Raw genomic sequence first — 18,805 nt, 5'->3', positions numbered from 1 at the left:
ACATTCTTGAGTTATCTAAATTTACAATCCAAATAATCATTTCTAGGGGGTGCAATTTAGATTGGTTCAAAAGCGAGAACCAAACCAAATCGATAGCTTTGGACTGGGTTGGTTTGGGAATTAGTTGTGGTTCAATTTTGGGTTAAGAAAACAGAGAACCAATCAATTTGGTTTGGTTCGATTCTTGGTTCAAGGCACCAAATTGAGAAGCCAAAGATAAAATAAAAAAATATTTATGAATTATTTCAGACTAATCATCCAAAAGTCCAAAACATTTATTTGTTTGAAACTCACTTCGACTACTGTTAGGTTATTTACATAGCGACCTCAACTTTTGAATTAAAATTTGAAAATAATTATTAATTTTTTGAAAGATTAATGATTTATTATATTTCATTAAAACAAAATATGTTTCATAGGTTATTGGCAACCCAGAGAACCAAACCTATTCTAGTTCGGTTCCATGGAAAATTCGGTTCAATTCTGGTTCTTATCTAGAGAATTCAGTTCTACTATGGACCCCAGACCGAACTAAGTTGCAACCCTAATTATATTTTCCCAACTATCTATTTCCATTATTTTAAAAGTATCTTAATTTCTATTCCCACCTATAAACTGGTTAGACACAAAATAATTCCATTTGGAAGCTCTAGCGAGATCATACCATATTAAATTTTTTTTTTTTAACTAATCTAACTTTTAAACCCGAAAATCAACTTTCTTCAAAGATGACATACAAAGTAACATAACTATTTCATCAACCCATTTGTCATTTTTCTCCATTCAAGCAAACAATATACACAAGTCAGTTGCCTATATCAGAATTTTTTTATCTTTTTTTTTTTTTATCGAAAAATTGCCGAAAGTGATTCTAGGCTTAGTGCTTCAGCTCCATCCAAGTGTCATGTCTTTTAACATATCCCTTTCGAGAGTTGGGTAGTGGTGGCACTCCGAGAAATCTGGGTGTACTGTCACCCACAACCTGTCTAATGGACATTGTGGTAAGTGCCAAGCAAAGGTGTGCCTCATGGTGTGATTGCCCGCCGGCCCCTAAACGTGTCTGCTAAAAGCACTGAATGTGCCTTAAGCATGTGCCCTTGCCCACATGTCATTCCATTTTTGCACCACCTACACAGGGCATACATGTACAACATTTCTAGTCACCCTTGTTATGGCCCACCTAGTATCAATGGTGTCGCTATTCCATGTTAGAAATAAATAATAAACATTATTAAACAATAAAAAAATTTAAATAAAAAAGTGTACTTGTAGGGTTTCAGATGCTGCATAGGGTGACATTTTAAGTTTTGCTACTATTATATCATTATAGCCTGTTGTTACAATGAGAAACTAATATTGTATTACAACCATTATTTCTAGCCATGTAAGAGCAAGGTTTTTTATCATCTATTAAGAGAAGAAAGAGTTGTCAGAAAAGCATATGCGGTAAGGTCCTTCACTTTGGGGCTGCAATTCAGAGAAAGATTGGTCTTGAACCGTTGAATGGAGGTTCTAGTTTTGTGTGTGTGTGTGTGTGTGTTTTTTTTTTTTTTTTTTTTTGGGGGGGGGGGTTATACTTAACAAAGAGACTAGATGCCAAGAAACTCTCTTCCCTCCCTCAGTTATGTCACTTATCCCAGTTTGTGCCACTTAGCAGCACTACAAAAACACCCCTGGATGTGCTGATACCTACTAAACAATTACTTGTTATACGTTGCAAGGCGGACAACTACTATTTATCAGAGTTCTTGTAAACTTTTTCTCACTAGTTTTTATTCTCCTTATGCTTTTCCCTATCTTTCTACCCAATAAAAGAAAAGAGGCAAAAAGAGGCAATGAGTAGGGACAAAGTCGCACCAAATCCCATGTTTCACTTAAAAATTCATAAATGATATGCCAACTATATTATAAAAAAAAAAAGGGCATTACTGAGAACCAGGTACATATGGCAAATTGTCTTATGTTTTTAATTAATCCATATGTTTCACTTAAAGTAATATACTTTTTTTTTTTTGATCGATAAACTTAAAGTAATATACTTCACGTTGCCAACAATAACCACATGGATTGTGAGCACTGCATGCCAACAAAATACAAGTTTCATTATCTTTATGAAATAATGAACGAGTATAATACCTCTTTTGAACCTGATATGATGAAATAATTTCTGAAGCACGCAAAAAGCAACTGTAGTTCCACAAATTCCTGATTGATTGGTATCTTTCTCTGATACTGCTGTGACATTTGCAGATAACCTTCATGAAAATTCTAGTGCAAATAAAAGCTTGAACTTGCTCACACCACACTGGAAAAAAATTTAAAAAAAGGGTACAACAAAGTATATTTCCATCTCCCAAGTGCCAAAGTGCAATCCAACGGGGAGATGGGAGAAAGCAAAAAACAGCGAAGTGAGGAGCCATAAAGATTGGGAACTAGATGCTACTTATATATGTAATCAAAGCACGACATTATGTATGAGAAAGAAAATAGTCAACAATATCAATCACCATTCTTTAAAAAGAAAAGAAAAAAGTAAAGTAGGATACTGACCATAATAAAACATCTTATCAGCAATAAGTTACTGATGTTCAATCAAAGGCTTCGAAAAGTTGATCACTAAGTGGATACAGCTCAAGTTAGTATACATCAAGCTTGATACTAGCCACTGCAGAGTTATGGAAAATACATTGTAATAATCAAAGCAATCACATTGCTTCATTGAATTCAGGAGAAAGCTCACGTAAGCTTTTCGTAATAAGATTGTTCTCAAGAAAGATATCACCATATTACAAAATAATCTGAGGCTGAAAAAATTATTACGCTGTTCACTTTTGTTGCTATCGCTATGAAAATTACAAAAATTTCAGGGGAGCACAAGAAATGAAATTTGGAGTTAAACAAATGGCAAGAAAGTTAAATTAGTAGCCAGAGTGCAACCATGCAACCACCACTTAAAAAAAATTCTAAGGGGCCACTTTCTCTTTCTTCATTGAAGTTATCAAGAGTGATTACAACTAAACAGAAAAGAGATACCCATCCTTTTGTTTCTTCAAACTGATATGATAGCATATAAGTACTCATTCATCATGGTGAAATTATCACAAGAAGCGTTGAAAACCACCATAATACAATTACCACCACTCTTGAAAGTAAACTAAGCACGCCATTTTACCTTTGAAGTGGAATGGCTTCTTCAACTTCTTCAGGTATGAAAAGCAAAGAACACCATCCGCTTCACACCAATCTCTTGCAAACACAATGTGTAAGATTAAAAGAAACGGCACAAATAATAGATACTAAATCCATACTATTCTGGTATCTAAAGCCAAATTATAGTGGCATTGTTTACAACGTGTCAATGGAAATATGTTACATATACAAGGTCCAAAAGAAACTGATTTAACCAAAGAAAAGTCATTTTGCCACACCTTACGATGCAAGCAGGTAAAGGGTGCACTTTTTCTATGATCACCAGTGCTCGAGGACAAAAGAATCTTTGATGGGGTGGAAGTCCACAAGAGAATCTTTGATCACCCAAATCATCTGGGGTGCCTGCTAAAGAACAGCATCAATTGTCTTTCCCATTAACAGAAGTTTCACAACTTCGTACACAATGCACGTCTCTCACCTCAAATGTGTCCATCGGAAGTGAATCCTCTAAGAATTTAATGAATGGAGTTCAAACGTCAATGTACACCTATTCGTTTTGCTTAGCCAAACAGACCACCAGTGCCTAATTCGCGTTGTTGCAGCTCCTTTCTCCGTTGTTCTTCTAATGGATCTGGGCTCTTCATAATTCTCCGTAACCGCCTAATAATCATATCCACAATTATATATAATATATATGTAGTAAGAACAACTTGGGAAAGACAATGTAAATGTTTCAAAATTTTCTTCCCTTCTTTTTATCATTGTTTGAAAAAGTTCTCCTCTCATTGTTTAAAATAGTCCTTGTTCTACATCTTCTTCTTCTTCTTATTATTTTTTTTTTTATAACCAAACGATTTATTGAAAAGAGAACAAGGAGTCCTCAAGGAGAGATACAAGATGCAGACGCCAAAAGGCAAAAAACAGAGAAGGCAAAGAAAAGCAAAAACCCAAAAAAATATCATATCAAAATACCTGTCTTGGGCATGCTGAGCGGGAAAAGTCGGCATAAAATCTTTTGATTTGGGAAGAGGAACTTCACGGAACCACTCATGATTAAGAGCATCTACGGCTGTTATTCGCTGCATTATATAGTAATAGGGGCTTGATTAACATCAGTATCCATAAATAATAATAATAATAAAGTGTTCAGATGCATATTGGTATAGCGTAGAAGTACCTACTCTACCTACCAAAAACAAAAGAAGAAGAATACCTTGTCAGGATCATAAGTTAGAAGTTTGTTCAACAAGTCAAATCCAGTATCAGAAAGAATTGGAGATCCAGTGAAAGATGTGGCTGGGAATTTCTTACGCAGTAAGTTATACCTGAAAGAAACAGGTCAGTGGTTACAACAAATATGAAATATATATCATGCAACTGAAAATTGCCACAAAGGCAAACCAGAAAGCCTGACCAGAATCACCTAAAGCTGGAAGCCTGGGAAAACAATGGCAAGAATAAGAACACAGCTAACTCCGTTGTGAACTAAATAATCTTGGAATACACAAAGCATTTACTTACGGTTGCTTAACAAAGTTGACCTTGACCCCTGGCAATTTTGTAAACCCTGGCCAAATTTTCTCACTTGGTGTGCCAAGAGTCCTAAATATCTGCAATTGAGAAAAAACAACAATAACTGATGAGACCAACTCAGCAATCATCAAAGGTGAGGAGGAGATTAGCAGAATATTGATTACCTTGTCAAGCTGATCAACTTCAGTTTTCCCACTGAAAAGTGGTTCCTTAGCTAAAAGTTCCGCCATTATGCAACCCAACGACCACATGTCAATAGCCGTTGAATATTGTTTTGCTCCTAATAGAAGTTCAGGTGCCCTGGAATGTAAATGATGGGAAAATGATCAAACAAAATAGTATCAGGTGGATAAGCCAAAACAAATCTATATAATAAAACACAACTGTGGACCCACCCCAGCTCCATTATGGCCACATGGGGTATAAACGTCCCCTCCAGCTACAGTGCAGTGGGGTCCACACTATCCTGCCTGGTGAACTCTAGTATATATATATGCATATACTCTGGAACTTGTCTATTCCATTCATTGTAAATGTGTATTCCGAAAAATGTCTTTGACTATAATTACCCATTAATCTCAAAAGGCAAATAATAATAATGTGAATGATATGTTGAATGGAGCAATTAGGAACCCAGAAAAGGGATGAATTTTAAATGTATATAATACAATTAAGCAAGACTGTCTGGCATCAGCTAAAAAGATGGGACCAAGAGCATGATGGGAAACAGTTGAATTGAAAGGACAAATAATGCAAATAAATATGGAAATATTTTTGTAGTTTCTGCACAAAGATCAACCAAATATAAATAGCAGCAGACAGCTAAAACACCAAATTAGCATAAATGAACCAAATAATGTAAAACGCAATAGAACACGTGGGGAAATAGCACAGAGCTCACCTGTACCATAGAGTAACCACTAAATGAGTATAAGGCTTCAATGGGCTCCCATATTGCCGAGACAACCCAAAGTCGCAGATTTTCAACTCACCCTGATTATTCAGAAGGAGATTTGATGTCTTTAAATCCCTATGAAGAACCCAATTATCATGAAGATACTTGACACCCTCCAACAGCTGTATCATAAGGCATTTGACCTCACTCTGACTAAAAGGTTGCTTCATTGTTTCCATCAATCCTTTAAGATCATGCTCCATGTACTCCATAACCATAAAAATACTATCAACGTTACTTCCCACAACAACTTCCTTAACATCCACAATTGACGGGTGATGAAAGGACAGAAGAATGTTTATTTCCCTCAAAGAGGTCAAAGGAAAACCTTCTCTTTCTTTTTCCATTTTTACCTTCTTAAGTGCTACGATTTCTCCGGTCTTATTATCCTTGGCCCTATAGACAACACCATAAGTGCCTTCGTCTATCTTGTTGAGTCTCTCGAATTCATCAACACTTCTACACCCATGAAGCATGTTTATACTTCTTTGTGGAGGGACTATTGGCTCTGGGGTCCTACGTGAATCATATTCTTCCTCGGAATCCATATCAGTTACATTATTGTTCTCATCTTCGTCAATCTCAATATAATCATTCTTATCCAAATCATTCCCAATGTATTCACCTTCACTAGCAGACCCAGAAAATCGGCCTCCATCAGATTCTGACGACTTGGCTCGGGTTCCTTCCGACCCTTCTCTTGTGAGCTCCCCGAGCTCAGGACTCGATGCTTTTTTCCTCCTTTTGAGCATTTCTTTATCGTTGGAATCTTCTTTATCATCCCCGGGGGAATTACTCTCATCCGCCCATCGTGAGGCAGAGATATTCCATGTCCGAACAGACTCTTCTTCATCTTCCAACTGCCCAGGTTCTCTATCGTTGTTCAAAGGCTGCTCCAGAGGCGATGAAATGGATACACCATCTGGCGACTCAGATACAGCCGACCCCACTGAACCAGGCGTAACCAAAGGTTTGGTTGGTGAAATCTGGGAGCTTTGAAGTTGGTTAAGCTTTGCAGGAGACACCCGTACATCCCCGGACAGAATAAGACTTGGCGAATCAGGTCGAAGAAGAGAGCTCGTCGGGAACACTTTGTTTTTAGATGTGTTTCTTACATCCTTCTCTTCTCTATCCCAAACAATCGGAGAAAACTTCCGCTTCTTCCCCAAAGGTGACCGAACCACAGTATCCTTAACTTTCAATGTAGAAGCAACAGCACCCTCGGATCCACTACCACTTGACAACTCACCCGGTTCTCGGTCTGCCGTTCTAACCGAAAAACCAACTCGGTTTCGTCCACCACTACCACTGCTACCCGAATTGCTCCTACTCGAAGAAGAATTATACCCCCCATTTGTTACTTCCCTCTCCTTAATATCCTTCTGCCTAACCCTAAACTTGTCCCTAACATCCGACTCTCTGTTTTGAACATTTTCACGATATCCTCTATCACTCTCACCATTTCGAATCTGATCGAATTCTTCTTTTGGATAATAAGATTCCCTCCTCGTAACTTCAAGATCAGATTCACGATTCTTTCCTGCTGCCATATACTCGATGAAATAGAATCCCTAGACCCAGAAAACGCACTAAATAACAAGCAAAATAAGTAACCAAACCCTAGTAATCGCAAAAGCTGCTTCTTTTTTTTTTTTCCTTTTTTTCTTTTTTTTTTCTTTTTTTGAAACCCTAGGATTCCAGATAACTACAGATCTGATAAAGATGAGAACAATAGTAACAAAACCCTAGGTAATTATAAGCAAAACTTCTACTTTCGTTCTTGAAACTCGAAATCCTCTCTTCTCCAACAAGAATTTGCAAAGAGAGATTGAGATCGAGAGCGAAATCTTAGAAATCGATAAACAGAAGAACTGTAAATTGGATTTCTCTCCCCCTGCTTCAAGATCACAATCGAAAGACTGGAGAAATTTAAAACAACAGAAAAAAAAAAGTCCTACCAAAGATTGAAACAGAGAGAGAGAGCAAGGATGTTAATGGCGGCGGCAACGCTCCCTGGAACGAAAGCTCACGAAATCGTCACTAAAGAAGCGAAGTCGCAACCACAGAGACGGATTGGATGCTTTTGTATACGCGGAGGTACGGGATCTTTTGCAGAATTCCAATCCAAATCCCAATGACAAGGGTAATTTCGAGTTAACACTTTTAAAACTGAGTCAATTCAACGAGTCGCGAGTTGACTTAGCGAGTCAAATAAATGTGTATTACACATACCAAAGTTGTTAAGAGCAAACTCCAATGCACTCGTCGGGCTCTCGTTCTGTATCCTCTCCTAATTGTTATTATATTAAGTCAGAGTTCTTCAAAAATGCTCCAATGCTCGGACTTTGGCTCCCTCTTACAAAAAAAAATTTGGAGAGAAAAAGTGTGGGAGGCAAAAAAAGAAAGTGGGTTTCTCTTTCTTTACTTGTTGACAGTAAAAAAAAAAAAAATGGTGGTAGTTGTGACACATCTCACTATTCTTGAATTAGTGAAAAGTGATTTTTACTAATACGATTGGAGTGAAGACCTCTTGAATAAGCAAAAAGACTTTCCACAATAAAGTGATTAGCAGAGTTACCTCCCAAATATGCCTATTTGCATTGAAGTTGCTCTTAATAGGTCAAGAGAAATTCCATTGTCACGCCAATTTTTACTAAGAGCACCCCAATTCACATGAAATCACCTATGAATTAGAACAAAGATTTTTTCCAAAATGTGTGCAACTTATGTCAAAATCCCGATTTCGATTCACTATTCATTTTTATTCTCAAAACATGCTTTTCTAGTGAATTAGTCACATTCATAATTAACGAATTCATTGATAAATTATCGACGAGATAGTTGATAAAGCAAAATCGTTGGTATTTTATCATGAATTCATAGATTATAAAAGTAATGAATTCACTTTAAAAAGCATGTTTTGAGAATTAAAATGAACAGTGCACTAAAACCAAAATTTCATTATATTCAACACACGAAATGAAGATTCACCCATTACAACAGATCTTGGGATGTTCTTGGTAAAAGTTGGTGTGTCAATAAAATCTCTATATTTTAAAAAGTTTGAATTTTTTACTATTAGGACTTATGTTTATTTCTATTTTCAAATATATATATATTAATTATAAAGCAATAACTTGGCCTAGTTTGTAGTCTGGCTCAATTCATTATCAAGTTGATCATCCATTGAGTTGGCTCAAACGTGTTATTGGCTAAATTAACTTGAAATTTAATTGGCTCAGTCAAGTTTTGAATCAACTCAATTGATTAAAATGTTGTTTGAGACGCAAGTCAACCTGATGACTAATGAAAAATTATGACATGTTAAAAAGATTGACATACTTGTCTTTAATCTCTTGTCAAAATCCTTGAAAACAAATAATGTAATAGATGATGAGCTTATCTACTTATTCAAAATTGTCAACAAGGACTTGTATGGGATTGTGTGTGGGTAAGTTGTTAAATGGCGCAAATGGATGTCACGAGAGTTAAATTGAGGCTAGGTCTTCATCAAGGATGACCCTGAAGAGGGTTATGAGAGATTTATGGTATTTTGCGTGGTTTTAAGGAGTGGGATAAGTTAAAAAGTTTTACTCACCGAGCCATTTTTTCTTCTATTTTTTAGGTTTATGATTTTATACGAACCTAATCATGATTGTAATACAACTACTAGAATTATTTGATAGAGTGCTATAATGTTTGGTGATGTTGAGATTATTATTTGTGCCAGACCTTTGTAATGTTTAGAAAGCATGTCATAATTTTTAATTGGGGTGTGATAAATAATTTAAGAAATTGGGATGTAATAAATAAAAGTTGGGGTGCCAATAGGAATAAAAACAAACCTTAAGAAGAGGAATAATAAAATAGGAGAACATAGGTGAGAGTGAACTTGAAAAAGATGATGAAGATTGAAAAAAATATATTAAATCGATTAAAAACAACGAAGAGAAGTAAAGGAAAGATTTAAATGACTAATGGCCACCAATTTAGACTAGGGTGGTCTTAAACATATTTACGATAATTAAAAAAAAAATGTACAAACATTATATTCTTCCTTAGATGTATGTTTTCTCCCATCTAAGAGAGAAATACATGAGTAAATTTCATAATGTTGAGAAGTGGGGTTCGATTCAATCCAAGAGTTTTTTTTTCTACGTAGGAGTGCCACTTGACCGTTGAAAGGAGTTAACAAAATCACTTAACCTACCTTTTAGTTGTCACTTGAAAATACTTTTGATTGGTCCTATCACAACATAGCAACTAGAAGTTCAATGAATTAGAACATGCCCCCTATTGCAGGTATGACTTACAATGATTAGAAATATATCCGATGTTTGAATTGGCTTGTTTCAGAATTTTTTTTTTTTGAAAAATCAGATTTTCATATTGAAATCTTAAACCCAAAACAATTTTAGATCGGATTCGACTGTATCCCAATCCACAATAAAAAATCTGATCTAAACAATTTTTTTTATTATTCTTAATTTCATATAATTAAATACATAAAAAAAAAAAAAAAAAACATTTTAGTCTTTTTGGTTTCCCTTTATATTTGTAGTTGAAAAATATATTTTTTTTTTATAATTATATATATATATTGATTTTTTGAACTTTGATAATTTAAAAACAACACATGTGTTTGGATCGGATCAATTTTGGATTAAAGATGAAATGAAACATATTGGATTCAATTTATATATTCATTAATCTGATTGGATCAGGTACATGTTTTAAAAATTTTAGATCAATATTGGCGTGGTACTGATCCTCACCAATATTGATTTGATTTCGAATCGATCCCTTGCCAGCCCTACTTACAGTTACCACTTAGTTTAGTTGGTTAAAGTCTTTGGGTGATGATATTAAAAGCTCGAGATCAAATCCCATTAACACAGAATCACTAAACTCATTAAAAATAAGTTTACTAATAAAAATTAAAAGACTTCTCTCACTCCCATCCCATCGTACTCTCTATCAATCTGAGCGTTTCATAACAACTTTTCAAAATGGATTAAACTCGTATACCCCATTATATCATGAAAACATTGAAAGGATCACAATTATTATTCCATTAATTCCCCCCAAAAAGGTAGAATTGATTAGATGATCATAAAGAGGAAGCATTTGAATCTCGATGATCATCCAATGATGGAGTGCTTGGAAGCAAAATATGTCAAAATTAAATATATTTTTGCCAAAAATTGTACAAATAATTAAAGATGTCCTAAAGAACCACCAGCTGTCACAATCTTTAGTGCCAGCTTAATATATGGATGTTTGATATCTATAGTAAAAATCAAAATGGTTGATAAATCCTAGAGCTGTAAAATAGTTGAATTCCTGGTTTGGAGTAGTCAATGATGTTGATGTGTAGTGTGGATATATACAAGGGATAAGCCTTATATCACACACACACAAAAAAAAAAAAAAGTATGCCACGTGGCATTTCATTTTGAGAAGTTTTCAGCATATTTAAAAAAATAAAAAATAAAACTTATTTAAAAGTTAAAACTATCTGATGATATTGACATAATCCTTTATCTTCTTAACAGTTGACATATCCTTTCTTTCCAAGATGATGACATGTTCCTTGGCTTTGGTCCTTTATGAGAAATTAATAAAAATTGACTTTAAGTGGTTCCATTTTCAATCTCCATCCCTATTTTATCTTCAAAGTTTAAAACTTATCTATTTCATTCTTTGAATGCAGAATTAGATTTTTTGGGAAGCAAAAGCTATGGATTTTAGATAGAAAAATAAATTGATTTTAACAAAAAGTTAAGATGGGTTGAAAGTGAAAAATAAGAGATGATAATGAATAAGTATAAAAAAACGAAAATCCACAAAACCTTCAATAAATTAGTTAGAAATTGCATTTAAGTTATTAAGAACCACACACGAGGAAGTGGAGGTCTTGAATTCAAATCCCCTTAAAGAGTCATAATTAAGAATTTATCATAGATATTTTTTTTGTGCAAGTGGGGTTAGGAGACTACACGAGGTCCGAAGACTAATGGAACTAGACTCTGCATAAATACTAGGCATTCCATTAGGGGCAGATTTATAGTGGGGGCATTTGTCCCCACAAGAATTTTCAAAGTCTATGAATTAGCGAGTTATTTGCGAATTGCAACAGATAAAAAAAAAATGCCCTTCCCACTTTTAATTACCCAACAACTTTATCTTTTTTCACTCTTAATTCTCTCCCACAAATTTTTTTTTACTCTTAGTTACCCTCACATGGAAAAAATCTTGATTCCACCCCTGCATTCCATTATAGAGATTTAGTTTGGATATTGAAGAGATATGCATTCCTACAATGTTCTCGAACCCTCCAATGTGGTATTTAGGAGGGGATGCAGAGCTCAAGTATGTCGGAGTTACTCTCAGAGGATCGTAATCGTATAAGGTTATAAGAGAAGATCATGGTCCAAGGATGTGTCATCATGAAAAGATAGGGGTATCTCGAAGAATCATCCAAAGTTGGGGGGATTTGTCTAAAAAATTAAAATTATTAGTATCCAATAAAAATGTACCACGTGGCACAACTCATTGGTGACAGTTACAGACACACAAAGTCCACTGTCTACCTGTTGATATAAACGAAAAACCAACGACTCGCCTCACCATAAACGAACCAAACCAAAGCAAACCACACAAAGTCACAGAGAGAGAGAGAGAGAGTTAAAAATGGCGGACACCTTCTGCCCGGACTGCAAGAAAAGCACAGAAGTGGTGTTCGACCACTCGGCAGGTGACACGGTCTGTTACGAGTGTGGACTCGTTCTCGAGGCTCACTCAATCGACGAAACTTCCGAGTGGAGAACCTTCGCAAATGAGTCAGGTGATAATGATCCAGTCCGAGTCGGTGGTCCTACTAATCCTCTTCTTACCGATGGAGGTCTTTCCACTGTAATCTCTAAACCTAATGGTGCTTCTGGTGATTTCTTGTCTTCTTCGCTTGGTCGATGGCAGAATCGAGGATCTAACCCTGATAGATCCCTCATTCAAGCTTTCAAAACCATCACCACAATGTCCGATAGGTATCTCGTGTTTCGTTTCCTGTCTGATTCGCTTATATGTTGAATTTGATCTGTTTGTGACCTAATTTCATTTTTATTTGTTTTTTATATGAGAAAAATTGGGTGGAATCAATTTGCCATATTATAAGTACCCAAATTATGGGTTTATTGTGTGTGTACGGGCATGGAAAGTTTGCATTTTATGAATTTTAAGAAAAATAAACAACGGTCAAGATTGTATGGTAGGTCTTTCTACTTCAAACTGTTAGGCAAGTGAGATTAATGGTCAGTAATTAGTATATGAAGGCAGGTTTTGAACCGAGATTGTGGTATCGACACTCATAGACTTTAACCAACTTAGAAAGGTGGCACCTTTAATTCATCAAGATTATGAATACCATTGTAATGGATTAAAAATGGGAAATTTCCGTTGGAAATAATAATCTTTCGACCCATTGAATTCTACAATCTTAGTTTTTAAATTGTTAGCTGGTTTATAAATTTGTCATTAAAGAACAACAACCATCTCACATATTTGTCACTCTTGGACTTTGAGTTGTAGAGTGATTGTCCTTGATCAAAGGCCTTTATACCCTAAACCATTATGTGCATATATAGAGTTTGCCCGTGCCTATGGCATGGGCATCCTTTGGGGTTAAAGGGGTAAAAGAGGAAAGATAATATAATTTGAGGGACATTATTGAAAAATGAGGGTTAGGGGAGGAGGAGAGAAAAGCCAATAAAGTTGAAGGGGGTGAAGAGGAAAGGCAATAAAGTGGGGGTAGTGTAGACCCCACTCCACTATAGCTAGCAGCTGGAGTTGGTCCCACAATTGTGTTTTTTTCAAATAGATTTATGGTACTTAACTCGATAATATTGATTCATATTTAATCTTCGTAATTCTTTTAATTTTCATATACTGGAGTACTTGCAAATCTATTGATCCAATGACATTGTGTTTCAGGTTGGGCCTTGTTGCCACTATCAAGGTGAGCCTTTCAACTAGTTTGTGGTGCTTGTAATCGGGAACATTATTATATCAAATATCTATGTTTCTAGACTTACCCCCTTTTGCATTGAATCATTGCCCTTGCTCCTAAAGAGTATGAATGATGGAAACCACATTCTAAGAATATAATTTTGGCGCAAAATGCATTAGCATGTAAAATATATCAATTATACATCAGTTGAACATACATGCATACATGTATGAATTGGACTGTGCATTCATGGGATTATGTTATTTACATTTCATCAAAACTATGGTTGTTTTTTGCCTATATTGCACTTATTATGCCAATGAAGGATGAGTTTGTAATTAGTGGTACTATCATCGAAACTATGAAATGACATGGTTCAAATGAGAATACTCTGGTTTTCATGATCCATGACTGTGTTAGTGTTGCTATTTGCATGAAGTAAAATGATTTTGCTAGAAACAATTCTCATCTTCTAGGAGCACTTTACTTGTCCCACACACACACACACACAAAATAATAAAAATACTTACCCTTTTTTGGGATGCGTGTGCAATGAATAATTTTATCTGGTCGGCAACACCTATTTTGTGCTAACTAATCCTCTAGGAGGGCATGAAGCCTGTTGTGGTCTAAGAGGCCAAAAGTGGATCCATTTATTCTTGAAGTTATTTATTTCAAATCTGATGTTAATTGTTCCCCTTTATGCTTGCATCTGGTAGTTATTTGCATCTGTTTTATCATGAAAACTTCATCATATGGAACTTTTGGTTTTTGGTAAAAATCCAGGATACATAGGTCGTGATCTTTGGAAGACTATTCAATTGGTTAGTTTTCTAATTTGTGTATAAGCACTTATCTGTTTATGTGACTAAAGAATTTTTTTCTTAATATTTAGGAAAAAATACTAAAAGAGAGTTAAATATTTTAATATTTATAAAAAAGAAGCTATTTTTTCAAAAATTACCCAAAACGAGCTAAATTGCTGGGGGTGTTAAAGCAAGGTATTAAAACACTGCCAGTCCAGCGTTTTAACTATTCCAAGGGCATTTTTGGTAAAGCAATGTATTTTAACACATTAAAACGCTGGACTGTCCAGCTACTTAATTTGTTTTTGGTAATTTTTGAAAAAATATATTCTTTTTTGTAACTATTAAAATATTTAACCCCCTTTTAGTAATTTTCCCTAATATTTATCCATCAAGGCCTATGTCTTACCATTTTAGCAGTTCCTCAATACCCAATAGATTTTCCTTTAGCTGTATATCTTCTAAAAATGCTATTAGTTAATGGAATAATTTGCAGTTGCTTATATTCAACATTTTGGTAATTTCTGTAGCATTTGGATTCTTTTTAAATTTGTTTTTGAGGTGTGTTGAATTCCTGACATTTGCATAAGCTAGTTAAATTATGCCTATTGGAGGCGAATTTTTCCTTCCTTTTTGTGCATGTTCAATTATTTATTTCATTGGTAGAACCTAACCAACTAGGTAGACTTCTATGGTGGGATTGATTCCATCAAGATATGGAGACATGTTCTCGTCAGGTATCTTTCAAGCATAGTCACCAAAGTCGCCAACTTTTTCAAAAAATCGTGTTTAAATCGCAATTTTAAAGACTGACGACATTTGAAAAAGTCGCAATTTAAACAAAAAAAATGTGATTTTTTTTTCTTTTCCTGGACACGCTATTTTAAAAGGGTTTTTTCAAAGACTATTTATTCTTAAGTTTAAAATAGGATTTGATGATATAAATGATAACATCACTTAGTAGAAAAAAATATAGTCTTAACACTATTTCGATTTTTCCCCATTTTTTCGTTTTTTTTTTTTTTTTTGACTTTTTCCCGAACCCGACTTGGTGACTATTCTTCCAAGGATAAAGGCAGACTATGAGTGTTTTCTCCATAATTGCTTTGTTCAATTCCATAACTGCCAGAGCTTGTTGGCCATTTATATTGACACCCTTTGTTTATAAGAGGATTGTTTACGTGGTTCTTGTGCATCCATAAGACGTCCTGGTTTCCAAGTTTGTATACTACATGTTTTCTTGCTGTTTCCTTGGTGATGATGATGATTTTTTTTTTCTTCCAAAATTTCCTTTAAAGGACCGAGCAAATGAGATATACAAAAAGGTAGAAGATCTGAAGTCCATTAGAGGAAGAAATCAAGATGCAATTTTGGCTGCTTGTCTTTACATTGCTTGTCGGCAAGAGGACAGGCCTCGTACTGTAAAGGGTACAACTTAAGCTCTTACACATGGATGCTTCCTGCTTTATTTTCGTGTATGAGCCTGCCCTGAACTCATCACTTTGAATTAGAAATTTGCTCCGTTGCCAATGGAGCTACAAAAAAGGAGATTGGACGGGCAAAAGAGTACATAGTGAAACAGCTGGAGGTAGAGATGGGTCAATCCATGGAGATGGGAACTATACATGCTGGAGATTTTCTGGTGAGTTTAGTGAAGTAAAGCTGCTGCTTTAACTTTTCATATCTAATATTTGCAGTTTGAAATTTGCCAACTCTTGTACTATCATGGAGTCTGATTTGTCCTTCATCTTAATTTACAGAGACGCTTCTGTTCCCATCTTGGTATGACCAATGCAGCCGTTAAAGCTGCCCAAGAAGCAGTCCAAAAGTCGGAAGAGCTTGATATAAGGTATTCAACTTTTGGAACATATGGATGGGCAGTTGTTTATTGAACTCTTCTTTTGAAATTAGTGCCTTATTTAGTATTTTTTCCTCCTACAAACTTTCTAGAATTTACTCTCTTCTTATTGCGTATATATGTTTGTTGCTCATGGTTCACTTTTATGTGTGACAAACTGAAGACCGTAATTTATAAACGCCCTAGAAATAATCTGTCCATTGGACATCTTTAAAGTATATTCCATGTCCATGTTAGGAAACTATCAAACCTTTCATACCGAGTATCAAGGAGTCCTAAACTCATCTGACGTGATACTCACCCAATTTGGTGAGAAAATCATGTTGAACTATCTCCATGTTTAACCTATCGACATTTCTTGATCATCTCGCTTGTTAACAAACTTGCACTACCATGCCATGCCCTTGATGTTTGCAAGTCTAGAACTTCTTGATGATCCTTGAAGTAGGTAGAGGTTTCTCAAGAGCAGTGTTGTATACTGCAGCATAGGAGACATGTTGGTGCTGCTGATGAAAAGTAACCTGACTGTATGATCAATTTATTTATTTTTATTTTTTGATACATGATTGGATGATCGTAACTTAACCAATTATTAATGTATTGTTTGGATCTTTCAATCAAGAGTTGTGATAATCTGACTCCCCCAAGTGGCATACTCAAAATACTCTCCTGACGTGACATGTGCTAGAACCATAGACTTTATGCCTCGGGATGCACAACTGCACATCCCCATAAATCTGTGCAGTTGTGTATCCCGATGAAAGAAAATCTATGGTTCTGGCACATTCCATGTTAGGAGAGTATTTTGAGTATGCCACGTGGGGGTGTCAGATTATCATTACTCTTCAATCAAATGCCCATTTATCAGTTGGTTGGGATTCTGACGGGTCCTCCATTACATGGTTCATTCCCTCATTGCATGTAGACTTGGACATAGACACAAGGAATTCTGAGGTTTTATACTGTATGGCACTATGAAACACTATCTATTTCTTTATTTCCACTAAGAAATCGTAACCTTACCTCCTATGGCACATCATATATTTATTCTTTCATAATCTCAAATAGTTCTGTTGTGAGGACTACTCATAATCATGTTTTTCGCAGGAGGAGCCCCATCTCTATTGCTGCAGCTGTCATTTACATGATAACCCAGTTGTCGGATGAAAAAAAACTTCTCAGAGGTTCGGCGAATTTTATATATTGTCATCTCTCTTTCTCTCTTTCTCTCTTGCTCTCTCTCTCTCTCCAGGTGCACTTTCATAATACATCATTTTGTTTGAATGGGTTGCAGATATTTCGCTTGCTACTGGAGTGGCAGAAGGCACCATCCGGAACTCCTACAAGGATCTCTACCAATATGCTTCAAGGCTGATACCGAGCTCATTTGCAAAGGAGGAGGACCTTCGCAACCTTTGCAGCCCATAGACTAACATAGATAAAACTGCCCGCCTATCTTGCATAATGTTCAAAATCTTCAGTGAAGCTGCTGCTGCTGCAATGGAGATATAGGGACCTCTGAAGCTAGTGTCAACATCATCGTTTCTTTTTTTTGTTTATCCCCATTAACATGTTCAGTCCTTGATGAATTTCTCCTTTTCACTTGTATCTCTTCCACCTTTTGTTCCCGTTCTGGGATCAACAAGTGATACCTGTCATGTTCAAGGGAACTCTGGCTGGAAAACCCAACAATGCTTAATGGATGTTTTTTCTCAGATCTTACCAAACATTGTTATTAAATATGTTTATAACAGTTTGTTACGACTGCTCATCCAAGGAATCGACATTGGGTGAGCCACCATTTCCCACAATCATACATTTAATAAGCTATTAAAATTACAAATTTTTACGAAAGAGATTATAAATTTATCTGTTCGTAGTATTTTATCATCCACCTCAACATTCTCATTCTCATCCACCTGAACATATTATTCCTTAATTGTTCATGATTCAGCCCCATGAAGCATTACCAAACGTTTTAACAAAATTCCTTTTAATTTGATTAACATGCCTCAAATCATATAGCACTCCAAAAAATGCTGAACAAATTTCCATATGGAATGTTTCAATCAAATATGAAGAGTCCATCGAGGAATAGCGCTTAGGTATGCATGTGGTGTACACAAGGATGTGCACATTGCCAGACTAGATGGGGCTTGTGCATGAACCAAAAAAAATTAGCCTTCAGGAAGCTTTCATCCAACATGATCAACAAATTTTGAAATTCCAATTTCAATTGAAAGATAGAAAAACTGAATGAACCAAATTCTATGAAAATAAATATGATTACCCAACATCTCGGTAGTTCTAAGTTATTCAAAAATGATGATTACATAGGAGAAACATAAAAAAGAGAAATTTTGAAGCCACACATGATACAGACACTAAGACTTACATAGGAGACAAGTTGTGTAACGCCGTGAAAATTTATTACGTATATCGAGGAGTTAAGTCAATTATATAGATTTGCTTTCCTATTTAGTTTAGAATAAAAATAT

The 18,805-nt window shown here is 35.4% G+C and overlaps 2 protein-coding genes across 28 annotated transcripts; one reads left to right on the top strand and one right to left on the bottom strand.

The window, feature by feature from the left end:
• Positions 1-752: 752 nt before the first annotated feature.
• On the bottom strand, positions 753-7,704 carry LOC147395078 (cyclin-dependent kinase G-2-like). Of its 26 annotated transcripts, none has more exons than XR_015181836.1 (10): positions 5,585-7,699; positions 4,848-4,983; positions 4,672-4,760; positions 4,364-4,475; positions 4,123-4,229; positions 3,429-3,810; positions 3,173-3,246; positions 2,551-2,665; positions 2,137-2,232; positions 753-1,180 (listed from the first exon to the last, which is right to left on the bottom strand). XR_015181836.1 is itself a non-coding variant. In XM_086454818.1 (6 exons), the coding sequence occupies exons 1-6, from the start codon at positions 7,186-7,188 to the stop codon at positions 3,711-3,713; spliced, it is 2,148 nt and encodes a 715-aa protein (XP_086310944.1). In that variant the 5' UTR covers positions 7,189-7,699; the 3' UTR covers positions 3,293-3,710. The 26 variants fall into 26 exon arrangements, 3 of the variants coding, with proteins under 3 accessions (XP_086310944.1, XP_086310946.1, XP_086310947.1); XR_015181838.1 differs by having other exon boundaries at positions 2,551-2,616; XR_015181847.1 differs by lacking the exon at positions 2,551-2,665 and having other exon boundaries at positions 3,429-3,555; positions 3,629-3,810.
• A 4,561-nt stretch (positions 7,705-12,265) lies between these two features.
• LOC147395077 (transcription initiation factor IIB) lies at positions 12,266-18,022 on the top strand. Of its 2 annotated transcripts, none has more exons than XM_086453962.1 (7): positions 12,266-12,675; positions 13,628-13,652; positions 15,748-15,877; positions 15,961-16,091; positions 16,210-16,298; positions 17,415-17,491; positions 17,602-18,022. In XM_086453962.1, the coding sequence occupies exons 1-7, from the start codon at positions 12,332-12,334 to the stop codon at positions 17,733-17,735; spliced, it is 930 nt and encodes a 309-aa protein (XP_086310088.1). In that variant the 5' UTR covers positions 12,266-12,331; the 3' UTR covers positions 17,736-18,022. The 2 variants fall into 2 exon arrangements, with proteins under 2 accessions (XP_086310088.1, XP_086310087.1); XM_086453961.1 differs by having other exon boundaries at positions 12,267-12,684.
• The last annotated feature ends 783 nt before the right edge of the window (positions 18,023-18,805 follow it).

Source organism: Akebia trifoliata, chromosome 9 (genome assembly GCF_017979445.1).
Source record: "Akebia trifoliata isolate Shusen 1 chromosome 9, ASM1797944v1, whole genome shotgun sequence".
NCBI lineage: Eukaryota > Viridiplantae > Streptophyta > Magnoliopsida > Ranunculales > Lardizabalaceae > Akebia > Akebia trifoliata.
Note: the sequence above shows the minus strand (reverse complement) of the source record. Positions and strands in the feature narration are given on the sequence as shown.